A 15,831-nucleotide genomic window follows, 5' to 3' on the forward strand; every position below is an offset into this window, starting at 1 on the left:
CTCATGGCTGCCCTAAGTCTATCCAAGAACTCTGATGGGGTCTCATAACGGGCTAGCCTCCCCCCAACTCTTGTCTAACTTATCAGGGCTGCACTCAAACTTAGATTTCCACCATCGTTCCAGTTCTTTTAATGGGGTCGGATCCTCTCGTTCCTCTCCTGGTTTGGGGAGGGGCCCTGGATGGTATTCCCACAGGCTTATTTCACTCTCTTTTCCACTGTCCCTCCTTGTTAGCTTAAGACATCGCTGCCCAATGCTACATGCATCGCAGCAACGTTCTTTAGGTTTTGAGCCTTTCTTATCCTTTTCCAGGGCTAGTACCAGAGGGTCTTGAGGGGCTGCATTAATTCCACACTCCTTTTGCCACTCAGGTTTATTCCTCAGGGTGAAGAACATGTCTGCATACATCACCTCATCCCATTTATTGAGCCGGCGGAGGAAGAGCATTAGTTGTAAAATGGTATTATAATTAATTGTCCCCTCTGGTGGCCATTTCTCACCATCATCCAATTTATACAACGGCCACCACTGCGTGCAGTATTTAAGGAGTGTCTTTTTACTTCCTCCTGGAATCCCCCCCAAGTCCTTCCAATGCTTCAGAATACATCCTAAGGGGGTTTTCATATTTATATCTTTGCTCGGTTGACTCCCCATTGCTATTTTCTGGGTCGGTGTTTCTTATCCCACCAAGTAAATCTCCTTCCCACAAGCACTATATACCAGTTTATCTTAGCACCTCATTCATACAATATCCAAGCGCTTCGTCCTTTTCTGACCTGGCCTCTCGCGAGGGACAGGAACTGCAGAGCCGGACTCCCACTCGCTTCGCAGCCGGGCTGCGTCTCAGACACACTCTCTCATACACGGTGCCAATTCATTCAAACTGTCCTACCTTTCCGTTCTATCAGAATACACTGCTTTACTGCAAGATGTCGCCGGCAGACCGTAAGATACCGATATTGGTCGGCTCCAGGCCGTCACACACTCGCAAAGCTGTAAATCAATAGTACGGTTTTGCCGATAATATCACAACAAATTTCAGACAACATAAAAACCACTAAACTCGTCCCTTTACAAAAATCTTACAGTCAATACATCAAAGCATACAACAGGGTTAAACAAAGGTAGTGGAGAAAATTGGACCGAGTCCCGGGATTTGTTGGACGTTCTCCCGGTCAGCCTGGAACCGTTCCCGGGATTTAGTTCAGTTCAGATAAAAACAAAACTGACCACTCTTTTTAACCCTTAAATCACAGTTTCAAACAAGCCAACAAGATCAATACAAGAAGAACAAGTGCATCAGAGTCTTGCCTCTTTTTTCTTACTCTCCTTATTTTTTTTTTTTTTTTTTTTTCTTCCAATTACCAAAAGGTACCCACCAAAGGCATCAATTACTGGTTAGCAAAGACACCAATTACCAAAAGGTACCCACCAAAGGCATCAATTACTGGTTAGCAAAGACACCAATTACCAAAAGGTACCCACCAAAGGCATCAATTACTGGTTAGCAAAGACACCAATTACCAAAAGGTACCCACCAAAGGCATCAATTACTGGTTAGCAAAGACACCAATTACCAAAAGGTACCCACCAAAGGCATCAATTACTGGTTAGCAAAGACACCAATTACCAAAAGGTACCCACCAAAGGCATCAATTACTGGTTAGCAAAGACACCAATTACCAAAAGGTACCCACCAAAGGCATCAATTACTGGTTAGCAAAGACACCAATTACCAAAAGGTACCCACCAAAGGCATCAATTACTGGTTAGCAAAGACACCAATTACCAAAAGGTACCCACCAAAGGCATCAATTACTGGTTAGCAAAGACACCAATTACCAAAAGGTACCCAAAAATACCAATTAGGGATTCTTTACCAGAGCGTCCTCTGGTTTACCCTCCGGTGGTCACGTCTGACCCCGTGTTCCCATAAAGCGCTTTATCCTAAAACCAATGAACAATGATAAAAAATACCTCTTTAATTTGGAGCAGGAGAAGCAGGAGATGCAGGGAACTCTTCGTCCACCAAAGAGCGCTTGGTCCGAGGGGGAGTCTCTTCTGACAAAAAGTCGTCAGGGGCGCCCAGAGGGTCCCAGCCCCGGACCCAGCGAGGGGACTCCTCAGATCCTGGATCCCCTGCTTCGTCCCATCTGGGTCGCCAGAAATGATGCCGATTTTTGCCCCAAAAGGCGAGAAATTACTGCTTAAGAGACTCAGTCAAATAAGCAGGAGGTATTTTATTACGACGTCGGAGAAATCCTAAAATGGGATTTCTAAATCCTTACAGCAAAAGCGTACCTTTTTATACAGTTTTAGGTTTGGGATTACATCATATTCATGCATATACATATGGGGAGTGGTGTAGGCGGAGCGTGGGCGGGGACTTCTCTTTTGAGGATCTTCTCAGGGGTCGTTCCGGTCGGCCTTCATCAGCTTCGAGGAGTCTTCCTCTTTAAACTTTTGAACCTCTCCCCAAATTTGGTCAATTCCCGGTGTAGTTGGCTTAGTCTCCAGGCCTTGGCAAGGGTCTCAGGGTCAATTTGACATGTTGGCCCTAAACGTGCTTTACCCAGCAGTTCTTCTTGGTTCTGAAATGCACTGAACTTATCACTGTCTGTCCTTATCTCTTCCCTGTCATTGTGTTCCATACCTTACCCAATTTATTGCTCTATGTGGTTTCCTAACATTGAATATTTCCCATAACTGCTTTGTATTCTATGCTTTAACCCATCATCTCTTGAAAGTAACTGTTTTAGGGGCTTCATTTCCCTCCTTTTCTTATAACTTACGAATTCTTTCGTCAAGTTCTAATCCTTCGGGGCGTTGATACGCCCGCACCATCGCCCAAATCATTTGGATCTTACTCATCAAGGATTTCAGCCTCCACCACAAGCATAAGTTCATAAAAGTCAGTATAAGCATTGCTATAGTTAAAATTAGTATCGGGTGTACCACGTAATGAAAGACCTGTGTTGCTGTTGGGGAAAATCCTGTGAAAACGTCCCACCAGTGGTGTTGGCCTACTTGTTCTACTTCAGTCAGGATGTTTTTTATTCTTTCTGAGTTGTGCTCCACCTGTAGGACCATGCGCTTGACTGTTTGGTTCACTTTTTGCACCAGTCTTCTTACTTCTGGATGCACGAGCATCGCCTTAAGAACCTCAACATCCATACCTATCTGTAATTTTGGCAACTCATGATACAGGTCATAGTCTGCATTAATTAGCTGCTGGGTGGTTACAGGAGCGGTATAGTTAAAATCACAACCTATAATCTTGGTAAAATTACATACACAAAAGTTAGTATTGTTAGTTTCCTCTTGGCAACTATCTACAGTTACGTTACTGCAAGCTGTTCTGACGCAGGCGCATCCATTCCCTACATAATAAACCTGCGACCGTACTCTATTGTGTGGAAGCATTTCAAAAGTGCATACACTATTTTCAGCATCTAAGCATAAATCTTCTGTATCTACTATAGCATTTTCACATATGTATCCTAGTTGCCCCCTAGGAATACATGCTTCTGTACTAACAGACTGCCACTTATTTTTGGCGTCATCATAACTCGCCCAAACATTATGATCTACTGGCCTAACAAGGACATTCTGATGTATGGTCCCTAAGGTAAGGATAGGGAAAATCGCCCTTTCCTCTGCAGCACTGATGGTAAGAACATAGGCTTCAATGTGCTCATGCTGTGGTACATAAGTAAAGTTTACTAATTGCCACCAGGCTTGATGGTCCCTTTCAAATTGTGTAGTACGACTATCCTTCAGTATCGTTTCTCTTATTTCCTGGGACAGCGTTCCTGACGTTCCTTCTCTTATTATCCCTGCTGCCACTGACTGTACCCACTGTTGTGTTTGTGTGCATTGGATAGCAAGCGCAATTTCCTTGCTAATGTCTCCTGTATAGCCGGCAATTCTAGCAAAATCTTCAGCAGTGTGATTTGCTACCAGGGTTAGTAACCTAACTACCAGTGATTGTGTTTCTGCCAATGTAAGCATAGATGAACTCAGGGGCACTTTAAGTTTTCCTAAGTTGGTGGTGACAGTACTCAATTTGTTAACCAATACCTCTTGATCTATGGTATTCAGTATTCCAAATCCAGTGCCGACCCATCCACTTATATCCCTTTGCGCCCGCCTGTGATAAGACCTAGTAGCTAGCCATGCCTCCCATCCTTTAAGGCTTTGTTGTATGAACGGTTGACAGTCCTTTTGCAGATGGGTAATGTTAGTCTGAATATTCATCTGCACCTTTTTCAGAGAGTACGTGGGGTCTAGCAGCAGTTTCAGTTCATCTGACCTCCTTACTACCTGGGGCCCGATAAAGGTTAAGTTATGCACCTTTCTACATTCAATTGGTGGAGTAATTTCTTGGGGCAAGTCTAAATTTGGATATAAGGAGATCACGTCTTCCGGTGATGCCACTTCGTATCTGGTAACACGTCTGGGGAAACTAGTACCCTGTTCCAGCGTTTTCGACTCCCTTTCACATGCGAACGTCATCGACTGATCTAATCTAAATGCCATCTCACACTGTGCTTTCCCTTCCTCGGGACCGCTAGATGCTACGATCTTTCCCACAGGAAAGAGGAGAGGGTGAGGGTCAAAGGTTATATTTTGAGGATGTAATTCCCCAAGTGAATCTTCTCTATAAATTACCGAGTTTCGGGGTTGTGATCCAGGTGGGTCTTCCCTGAAGTCACTCCACAGACATGAAATTGGGCCCTTTTGCTGGATCCAAACGGTGGGCTTGCCCATTTTCACTGGACTAAAGGTAATCAGATTATGTTTAAGAGTTGGCATCAAGGGTTGGATTGTTAATACCAGCCGCCTTGTTTTTCCTTCTACTGGGTCAAGTTCCCGGCACCCAATTTGGATTTGATCTCCCTTCTGTGCCACTAGGTATGTCCGCTTATCCCATTCCTCTTTTGGGTATGACTGATTGTTACGTAAGGCATAAACCTCGAAATAGGGCCCCTTCATCCCTGACTCCGGATGAATACACTGGTGTGCATTGGACCATGGGTCTATTGGGGCAGAGTTTCGAGGAAAAACTACATTCTGCCCGAATTGTATGGATGTTAGAAAAATAACTATCATAAGTATGGTTTCCCCCATTGATCTTCCTACCATTTGTATTTCCTTAGTGTGGGTGGTGCTGGATTCTGACGTCTATATTGCCTAAAATAAATTTGGTTAACTCGTGTAATAACCTTTTCTAATTCTGAGTCCAAATCTCTCTGTTTCTTGAATGGTCCTATTTGTTCAATTGTAAGAGAATGTTTTGGAACAGATGCATGACATCGGGCTGTTAATACTTTAGAGCGACTAAGCTTTAAACACTTTTGAAACCAGCGTTGCGCTTTCCAAAAACACCACCCTAATACCACTTGTTCAGGGGCCTCATATAATTCTCTGGCATCCAAAATAGACTTATTAGCAAACTTTTCCAAAGCTAAATAAGGATTCTTAACATACACCCAATCACCGGGATTAAAAGGATGCAACTTACAGTTAGGTTGTTTAGGTTGGTGGTCAATCACCACCGCAGCATTCTTGTCAAATTGCTTCCCCACCATAATCACATAGTCATAAATATACTGATTACCTATTTGATCTACAGCGTCCCCATTTACAGTTTGCATAGCATAAGGTCTGCCGTACAGAATTTCAAATGGGCTTAGCCTTTCTTTCGATCTTGGCTTGACTCTCAGTCTAAGCAGAGCAATAGGCAAAGCTTGATACCAATGCAAATTAGTCTCCTGGCATATTTTGGCAATCTGCTGCTTAATAAGATGGTTCATCTTTTCCACCTGGCCGCTGGCCTGTGGGCGATAGGGCGTGTGTAATTGCCATTTGATTTGTAGTGCTTTGCTTATTGCCCTTACCACTTTTGCACAGAAATGTGTACCCCTATCCGAAGAAATGCTCTTCGGTACCCCAAACCGTGGAATGATTTCATTCAACAGTACTTTGGTCACTTCTCTTTCCTTATTTGTTCTGCAAGGGAATGCTTCAGGCCACCCAGAAAATGTATCAGTTAATACCAGCAAATATCGAAACCTTCCTTTTCTTGGGAGCTCAGAAAAATCAATTTGCCACACTTCACCTGGGAATTTACCTCGATTTATGGCCCCTGGATGTATCTTAGTTCCTGTATTCGGGTTGTTCTTCAGGCACCTCTCACACTGGGATGTGACATGTTTTACAGTGGTGAACAATTTTGGTCCTGCTATCCGAGCCTGCAAATACTGGTATAGCGGGTCCAAACTCCAATGGGCTTTCTCGTGTTCTGCTTTCACAAACTGCCACATCGTATTCCCTGGTATTATTAACTGTCCCGTTTCCAATTGACCCCAACCATTCTCTAACATTTTACCTTTATTTCTCTGAATCCACCTGTGATCTGACTCCTGATATTCTGGCCGAAAATTTGTGTCTAACTCACCTGGTACTAGAGCTGCTACTTTTATTTCTTCAGTTCTTGCAGCAGCTAATTTAGCCTCTGCGTCTGCTTTTCTATTCCCTATCTCCGGGATAGTGTCCCCCTTTAAATGTCCCTTACAATGCATTATGGCCACCTGTGCTGGGAGCTGGACTGCTTCCAGCAGTCGCAGGACCTCTTTTGCGTGTTTGACTGTTTTTCCTTGAGCAGTTAACAGTCCCCTTTCTTTCCAGATGGCCCCATGAGCATGTACGACGGAAAAGGCATACTTAGAGTCTGTCCATATGTTGATCCGCATGTTCTCCGCCAATTCCAGGGCTCGAATCAGAGCTATCAGTTCTGCCTTCTGGGCTGAAGTCCCTGCAGGTAAAGGGTTCGACTCAATTACCTCTTCTGCGGTGGTAATTGCATAGCCGGCCATTCTCACTCCCTGCCTCACGAAGCTGCTTCCATCCGTGAACCAGTCGTCCGCATCTTCGAATGGTTCTTCTTTGAGGTCCGGGCGGCTGGAGTAGACGGCCTCAATTGTTTCCAGGCAGTCGTGCTCGATCGGCTCTGCTGGGGCTCTCCCTTCTAGGAATAAAGCTGGGTTCACAATGTTAGTGACCTGAATAGTCACGTCATCTGACTCAGCCAAAATGGCCTGGTATTTTAAAAATCTGGAAGGTGACAGCCAGTGGTTACCTTTCTGCTCCAACACAGCTGAGACGGTGTGAGACACCAGCACCGTTACCTTTTGGCCCAGCGTGAGTTTCCTGGCCTCTTCTATATTAATGATTACTGCGGCCACTGCTCTCAGGCAGCCAGGCCATCCCTTGCTTACTTCATCCAACTGTTTGGAGAAGTAGGCCACAGCTCTCTTACGTGGTCCTAACTGCTGTGCCAGGACTCCTAGGGCCATCCCCTGTCGCTCGTGGGAGAACAGCCAGAATGGTTTTGATACATCTGGGAGACCTAAAGCTGGTGCTCTCATTAGCTCCTGTTTCAGCTTTTTGAAGGCCCCCTCTGCTTCGGGAGTCCAAACTAGGACACTCTTGGTCTACTTCAACAAATCATACAGCGGTTTAGCGAGCATCCCGTACTGGTAGATCCATAGCCGACACCAACCTGTCATCCCCAGGAAGGCACGCAGTTCTCTCACCGTCTCTGGTTTAGGCATCTGGCAGATGGCCTCTTTTCTGGCTGCTCCCAGGGATCGCTGTCCTCTGGAGACTTCGTATCCCAGGTACACCACTTCTTTTTGCACCAGCTGCGCTTTCTGTTGGGAGACTCGATATCCACTTAAACCCAGAAAGTTTAACAGGGAAATAGTCCATGCAATGCACTCTTCCTCTGTCACTGTTGCTATTAGGAGGTCGTCTACGTACTGTAGGAGAGTGCCATCTCCCAGCGGCCTTTCCCACTGCTCTAACTCTTTGGCTAACTGATTCCTGAAAATCGTGGGGGAGTTACACCATCCTTGGGGCAATACTGTCCACGTAAGTTGGGTCTTTCTTCCTCTATCCACAAATTCCCACTCAAAGGCAAAAATCTTTTGACTCTCAGGAGCTAAAGGAAGGCAGAAGAATGCGTCTTTCAAATCCAATACGGTGAACCATGTCAAACTATCTTTCAGTTTAGTTAAAAGCGTGTATGGGTTAGCAACTACCGGATGTAATGTCTTGGTTATCTCATTTACTGCTCTCAAGTCTTGGACTAATCTATAAGTTCCATTAGGTTTCTTTACTGGCAGAATTGGGGTGTTAAAATCTGATTCACATTCTATCAATAATCCTAATTCTAAGAACCTTTTAATTATGGGCTCGATTCCCTTTCTATCCTCTAACCTCAGTGGGTATTGTTTCCTAACCACCGGCCTTGCTCCAGGTATAAGTTCAATAATGATGGGTGTTGCTTGTTTTGATTTCCCAGGTGTATCAGTAGCCCATACTAGTGGGTATACTTCACTTAGGATTCGCCTGATGTTATGATTCTCAGGCTTTGGTTCCACACAGCTGATTGTCAGGCTTAGAGCTGTGATCAGCTGTTCCTCATTTACTTGGAATTCCAATTTGTCTTTGTTGAACTTTATTATAGCTCTCAAATTCTCCAATAGGTCTCTCCCCAATAAGGGCTTTGGCGAATTTGGTAAATACAGGAACTGATGGATTCCCATTTGTTTCCCAATTTTGTATTTGATGGGTTTCAAAAAGTAAGCTTTTTCTGGTTGGCCTGTTGCTCCCACAACTTGCACAAATTCATCACTTTTAGGTACCAATTCCTGATTTAGAACCGAAAAGGTTGCTCCCGTATCAATCAAAAAGTCCAATTCCTTTTCACCTTCCCCTAGCTCCATTTTAACCAGTGGGTCTGCTAGGGAACGGCCCACCGGTCCCCCTCAGTCGTTATCCTGTTGTGTGGCCGTAGTAGTGCCCAATAGTCTCTCCCTTAACTGGGGGCATTCCTGCTTCCAGTGTCCCATTTTCAGGCAGTACGCACACTGGTTTGGCCCCACTCTAGTTGGGTGGGGTTGGAGTCTCCCCCCCCCCTCTTGCCGGATTGCCTCTACCTCTTCCCCTGGTTCCAGGTCCCGAGTAACCTGTATTCTGAGCTGCCACGGCTACAGCCACCACTCGAGCTATCCTCCTGTCCTCCTTTTTCTTCTCCTCAATTTCCCTATTATTATACACCTTCCATGCCTCATTTAGCAGTGTCTCTAGGTTTTTATTTGCTGGATGCTCAAGCTTTTGCAATTTCTTCCTGATGTCTGGATTACTTTGTCCCATCATTAATCCTAACAGGTGTTGTTTCCCTTCTTCCGTCGCTGGGTCCAGGGGTGTGTATTGTCTCATGGCTGCCCTAAGTCTATCCAAGAACTCTGATGGGGTCTCATAACGGGCTAGCCTCCCCCCAACTCTTGTCTAACTTATCAGGGCTGCACTCAAACTTAGATTTCCACCATCGTTCCAGTTCTTTTAATGGGGTCGGATCCTCTCGTTCCTCTCCTGGTTTGGGGAGGGGCCCTGGATGGTATTCCCACAGGCTTATTTCACTCTCTTTTCCACTGTCCCTCCTTGTTAGCTTAAGACATCGCTGCCCAATGCTACATGCATCGCAGCAACGTTCTTTAGGTTTTGAGCCTTTCTTATCCTTTTCCAGGGCTAGTACCAGAGGGTCTTGAGGGGCTGCATTAATTCCACACTCCTTTTGCCACTCAGGTTTATTCCTCAGGGTGAAGAACATGTCTGCATACATCACCTCATCCCATTTATTGAGCCGGCGGAGGAAGAGCATTAGTTGTAAAATGGTATTATAATTAATTGTCCCCTCTGGTGGCCATTTCTCACCATCATCCAATTTATACAACGGCCACCACTGCGTGCAGTATTTAAGGAGTGTCTTTTTACTTCCTCCTGGAATCCCCCCCAAGTCCTTCCAATGCTTCAGAATACATCCTAAGGGGGTTTTCATATTTATATCTTTGCTCGGTTGACTCCCCATTGCTATTTTCTGGGTCGGTGTTTCTTATCCCACCAAGTAAATCTCCTTCCCACAAGCACTATATACCAGTTTATCTTAGCACCTCATTCATACAATATCCAAGCGCTTCGTCCTTTTCTGACCTGGCCTCTCGCGAGGGACAGGAACTGCAGAGCCGGACTCCCACTCGCTTCGCAGCCGGGCTGCGTCTCAGACACACTCTCTCATACACGGTGCCAATTCATTCAAACTGTCCTACCTTTCCGTTCTATCAGAATACACTGCTTTACTGCAAGATGTCGCCGGCAGACCGTAAGATACCGATATTGGTCGGCTCCAGGCCGTCACACACTCGCAAAGCTGTAAATCAATAGTACGGTTTTGCCGATAATATCACAACAAATTTCAGACAACATAAAAACCACTAAACTCGTCCCTTTACAAAAATCTTACAGTCAATACATCAAAGCATACAACAGGGTTAAACAAAGGTAGTGGAGAAAATTGGACCGAGTCCCGGGATTTGTTGGACGTTCTCCCGGTCAGCCTGGAACCGTTCCCGGGATTTAGTTCAGTTCAGATAAAAACAAAACTGACCACTCTTTTTAACCCTTAAATCACAGTTTCAAACAAGCCAACAAGATCAATACAAGAAGAACAAGTGCATCAGAGTCTTGCCTCTTTTTTCTTACTCTCCTTATTTTTTTTTTTTTTTTTTTTTCTTCCAATTACCAAAAGGTACCCACCAAAGGCATCAATTACTGGTTAGCAAAGACACCAATTACCAAAAGGTACCCACCAAAGGCATCAATTACTGGTTAGCAAAGACACCAATTACCAAAAGGTACCCACCAAAGGCATCAATTACTGGTTAGCAAAGACACCAATTACCAAAAGGTACCCACCAAAGGCATCAATTACTGGTTAGCAAAGACACCAATTACCAAAAGGTACCCACCAAAGGCATCAATTACTGGTTAGCAAAGACACCAATTACCAAAAGGTACCCACCAAAGGCATCAATTACTGGTTAGCAAAGACACCAATTACCAAAAGGTACCCACCAAAGGCATCAATTACTGGTTAGCAAAGACACCAATTACCAAAAGGTACCCACCAAAGGCATCAATTACTGGTTAGCAAAGACACCAATTACCAAAAGGTACCCACCAAAGGCATCAATTACTGGTTAGCAAAGACACCAATTACCAAAAGGTACCCAAAAATACCAATTAGGGATTCTTTACCAGAGCGTCCTCTGGTTTACCCTCCGGTGGTCACGTCTGACCCCGTGTTCCCATAAAGCGCTTTATCCTAAAACCAATGAACAATGATAAAAAATACCTCTTTAATTTGGAGCAGGAGAAGCAGGAGATGCAGGGAACTCTTCGTCCACCAAAGAGCGCTTGGTCCGAGGGGGAGTCTCTTCTGACAAAAAGTCGTCAGGGGCGCCCAGAGGGTCCCAGCCCCGGACCCAGCGAGGGGACTCCTCAGATCCTGGATCCCCTGCTTCGTCCCATCTGGGTCGCCAGAAATGATGCCGATTTTTGCCCCAAAAGGCGAGAAATTACTGCTTAAGAGACTCAGTCAAATAAGCAGGAGGTATTTTATTACGACGTCGGAGAAATCCTAAAATGGGATTTCTAAATCCTTACAGCAAAAGCGTACCTTTTTATACAGTTTTAGGTTTGGGATTACATCATATTCATGCATATACATATGGGGAGTGGTGTAGGCGGAGCGTGGGCGGGGACTTCTCTTTTGAGGATCTTCTCAGGGGTCGTTCCGGTCGGCCTTCATCAGCTTCGAGGAGTCTTCCTCTTTAAACTTTTGAACCTCTCCCCAAATTTGGTCAATTCCCGGTGTAGTTGGCTTAGTCTCCAGGCCTTGGCAAGGGTCTCAGGGTCAATTTGACATGTTGGCCCTAAACGTGCTTTACCCAGCAGTTCTTCTTGGTTCTGAAATGCACTGAACTTATCACTGTCTGTCCTTATCTCTTCCCTGTCATTGTGTTCCATACCTTACCCAATTTATTGCTCTATGTGGTTTCCTAACATTGAATATTTCCCATAACTGCTTTCTATGCTTTAACCCATCATCTCTTGAAAGTAACTGTTTTAGGGGCTTCACCTCACTTGTTTCTGTTAAATAAAAGCCAGATTTTACATGAGGGCACTTCAGAGAGAGTGAAGGAGTGTGAGGGGGCTTTTAATATGGTTTTTTGGTTGCTTGTTTGTTTTGTTTTTCCTTAGGAATGGTTTACACTTAGTTTGTGTAGCTGCCTGTATTAGTGTTTCTCATGAACACATTTACTATAACACCTAGGTCTGCTCTACAAAATTTAGAAAAAAGGAAAAAACGTTGTCTCCACAGTGAACATCCTCCTTCCTCCACCCCCAAATCCACATGGCATTTCAGCCCATTCAAGTGAAAGAAACCCTTAACCACTGACACAAATGGGAATTAAGCAGAAAAATTCCAACTCCTCATGGCAGTCTTTAAGTTTTAACCCTGTGCCTTCCTCTACCTAACAGAGCTCCAAGTGCTCTACTTCACAAAAACATGGAGAGAGGGAATTCTGTTCCTGTTCTTACGCCAGTAAATTAGAAATGACAGGAGAAGCCTAAGAGTGCCATGCACAGAGTCATATCCCAAGTCCAGAAATCAGGCAAATAATGGACCCCAACTAAGGTAGTTTTCTAACAAGACAAACTGGGACAACTTTCCTCAGCTTCCAGTGCAGGTTCCGAGCTGAGAATGTCTCAAGCACCAGAAGTCGGATGAGAGACAACCAATAAATGGAAGATGCAAAACTGCTTTACATAGCTAACAGCGACACAAGCACCTCCAGCATCAGCTGAGAACACAGGGAAGTTCATCTTGGTTTTGGCTTTAGGCAGAAACACTTGTAAGGTGTAATTCCCAACTGCCAGTTTAAGCCAAGAGAGCTGAGCCTGGGTGCCATGCAACACTGAGTCTCCCCAGTGGAAAACCACACTCTACAGCTTTCATCAAGGATGGAAATGTTATTCTGGAAGAAAACAGGATAACTGTTCCTTTCACAGTGAGAAAATATCCATTACCTCAGAGTTTCACATGTGAATAATCTGGTTCAGAGCTCATTAAATTAACTTGGAGAAAAAAAAGTCAACCTCACTACAGTCATCTCCAGAAGGCCAAAGTAACAAAGGGAATGGGGGAATGAGATGAGTGGAGGGGCAGGGATAAAGTGTGAGTGTCTAGGATAAGACAAGAAATGGCATCTAATACAGAACTGAAAAAATTTTCATCCTAGTTTCTTCAAATTTCTTGTATGTCATGCAGTGTTATTACTTTTGGATAGTTTGGAGTTTATTTTCCCACCAGGAAGCCAAATTTAACTACTGTTATTAATACAAATGTCAATAACAGTTACACAGCAGTGGGAAAATACAGTTCATTCAGCATTTCATTATGGAGGCGTATTAAAATGCCTCTGCAAGCCTGTCTGTCTGGTAAAGTAATCAGTGGGAGTTTTATCGAGGCTGCACATAGGCCTACCAGGAGGATTTATGGGAGCCACATGTTTCAAATTTTTGTGGATTATTCTAGAAATTTCCCTCTTGTCCAAAGCTATATTTAAAATGTGGAGCTTTCAAACCTAATTCTGTATTTCATTAACCAGGCCCAAAATGCTATTTTAGAAGTCCCATCTCAGAGAAGGTTCTCGCTAAGCATTACTGGTGGGATAGGAGGGGACCCTCAGCCACCTGTGTGCATGAAGCAGAACCTGCCCTGAGTGGCACAAGCTGCCCCTGGCTGGGGAACAGCACACAGCCTTTCTGTGGGGTTTGTGCCAATGTCCTTCCACTTTGTAATGACTTTATAATACAAGGTACAACACAGACTTGAACAGAGCTATGAGGTGGTGGGCTTTTGTATGGAATTGGGTATTCAGTTTGGGTTTTTTACAGAAACTCTTTTTTCCCATCGTACCTATAAGCGATTTGAATGCTTCTGCTCCTTCCATACTTCAGGTGTACTAATCTGCACCAAATCCTTTCTTTGATTTACAGATTCAGCCAGTGATTCTCTACACAAGCCCAAGGTCCTTTTTAGAGAAAGCCACTTTCAGACCTGTGTGCAATTTACTCTACTCTATCTATCTATCTATCTATCTATCTATCTATCTATCTATCTATCTATCTATCTATCTATCTGTTGCCTTCCTTAGACAGGAGAGAGGAGGAGACAACCAACTGAAAATAGATTTAAAGAGGGGGAAATGTAATTTATGTCACCTGCATGACAATTTAATTGTAATTGAGGTCTATAGGTTTTTGTGTGATAGCAGAGATTTAAAGCTTGATGCAACTCAAAAATGAAGGCAAGGCTTTAATAAGGCAGCATTAAGCTGGGAATTGAACAGAATCAATACTGAGAATTAGCAAGAAAAGATTATAAAAGACATTTCAGTATTCAAGGAAAAAAGAGTTTTTGCATTTTATCATTTACACAGCATACCATGGCTGTGTTTTGCCTTATTTTGGTGTTCAGAAGTGCAGCAGAACCACAAAATCAGGGAACTCAAGCAAACAGGAAAGCTTTTGGCTTTTTTATGGTTAAAATGCATGGGTAGAAACACAGCTCAATTCCAGAAATCCCATTTGCTGAAATGGAAACCAGGCAATTGAGACTATTGCAAACTGCATCAGAGATTAAAGCAGCCTGCAACAAAGGAACCTTATTCCAAATCCAGCAAATCCTTACCTTGTCTCTAACTGTAAAGGTTTTCACAGTAGATGGACACTGGAATGTTCTATAACTTCTGTTACCCCGCAGGAGCAATGCAACAAGGTCAGTGTTTAACACAAACCCCTCTTTTTCTTCTTCTTTTTCTTTTTGCCCCAATCTCTACAGGGAGGTCCTATCCAGAACCGAAAATCCAAGCGCTGCCTGGAATTGCAGGAGAACAATGAAAATGAATTTGGATTTCAAGTGGTCCTTCACAAGTGCACGGGACAACGCTGGTCCATAACAAATGTCCTGAGAAGCTTGTCATTATAGCAGACTAAATTTTGTACCCATTTCTTTTGCTACTGTGTAGCAAGTACTGCATTGTCGCCTGCTGTACTGTATCCCTCCCGCTCCCCGTCCCCCCAGCTCCTTCTCTCCCCTTTTTGTCTCTGATTTGATTTTGTGAGTGTGTGGAAATAGGGTTTGTGGGCTGGAAATAAGAAGTTTTTATTTCACAATGATGTTTTCACGACATTTATAGAGATGCTGAATGACAGGTGATGGGTAGGCTATCCTAAAATATTTCACAACTGTAAATATTAAGCAAATGGAGAATATTTATATCTCAAACTTTTATTGAATAAAAAAGCCCAAACACTGTTACTGGGTAGGTGTCTCCATGGAAATCAATTTGGAAGCTAAGTGCTGGTTTCATTGCTTCATTAACCCAAGCCTGATCCTGGCATGTTGCTGCAGAGCATCAGAATTCTGCAGACTTTGGATAAAGAGTTCTACCTGCACACCAACAGCTACAGCAAGGGAGGATTTTCTCCATTCTCCCTCCAGAGATCTGTCTAGGCCACGGTAGGTACCGGTGTGCAAATACAGGGGAAAGGTCTGGGGTGTGGAGGTGTTATGTCCCCAAGTATTTTTCCTCTCCAGTACCACTTAATAAAACCCCAGAGAAAGCTCCAGGGCTCAAGTGAGGCAGGGAAGAGAATTTATTAAAAAGAAGGGAAAAAATATCCCAAGAGAAAAGCAGCAGCTACTGGAAGAAAAGTAAAATATAAACCCTGACATTTCACAGTGGGCTGGCCTCCATTTCAGTGGCTGAACCTTCCTTCCAATTCTTCATTGTTCTTACAAGTCTTTTTTTTTTAATGCAGTTGTTCCCTGGGTGCTGCAGACTTGGGCAAAAG

At 44.0% G+C, this 15,831-nt stretch overlaps 1 protein-coding gene across 1 annotated transcript in view; it reads left to right on the forward strand.

Moving 5' to 3' along the window:
* LOC136569556 (polypeptide N-acetylgalactosaminyltransferase 18-like) overlaps nucleotides 1-15,295 on the forward strand; it is a 104,150-nt gene extending 88,855 nt beyond the window's left edge. The window contains exon 13 of the mRNA XM_066569938.1: nucleotides 14,816-15,295. Coding sequence (XP_066426035.1) covers nucleotides 14,816-14,962 — 147 coding nt within the window. The 3' untranslated portion in view covers nucleotides 14,963-15,295. The remainder of the gene's footprint in view (nucleotides 1-14,815) is intronic.
* The last annotated feature ends 536 nt before the right edge of the window (nucleotides 15,296-15,831 follow it).

This window comes from Molothrus aeneus, unplaced genomic scaffold, assembly GCF_037042795.1.
Source record: "Molothrus aeneus isolate 106 unplaced genomic scaffold, BPBGC_Maene_1.0 scaffold_112, whole genome shotgun sequence".
NCBI lineage: Eukaryota > Metazoa > Chordata > Aves > Passeriformes > Icteridae > Molothrus > Molothrus aeneus.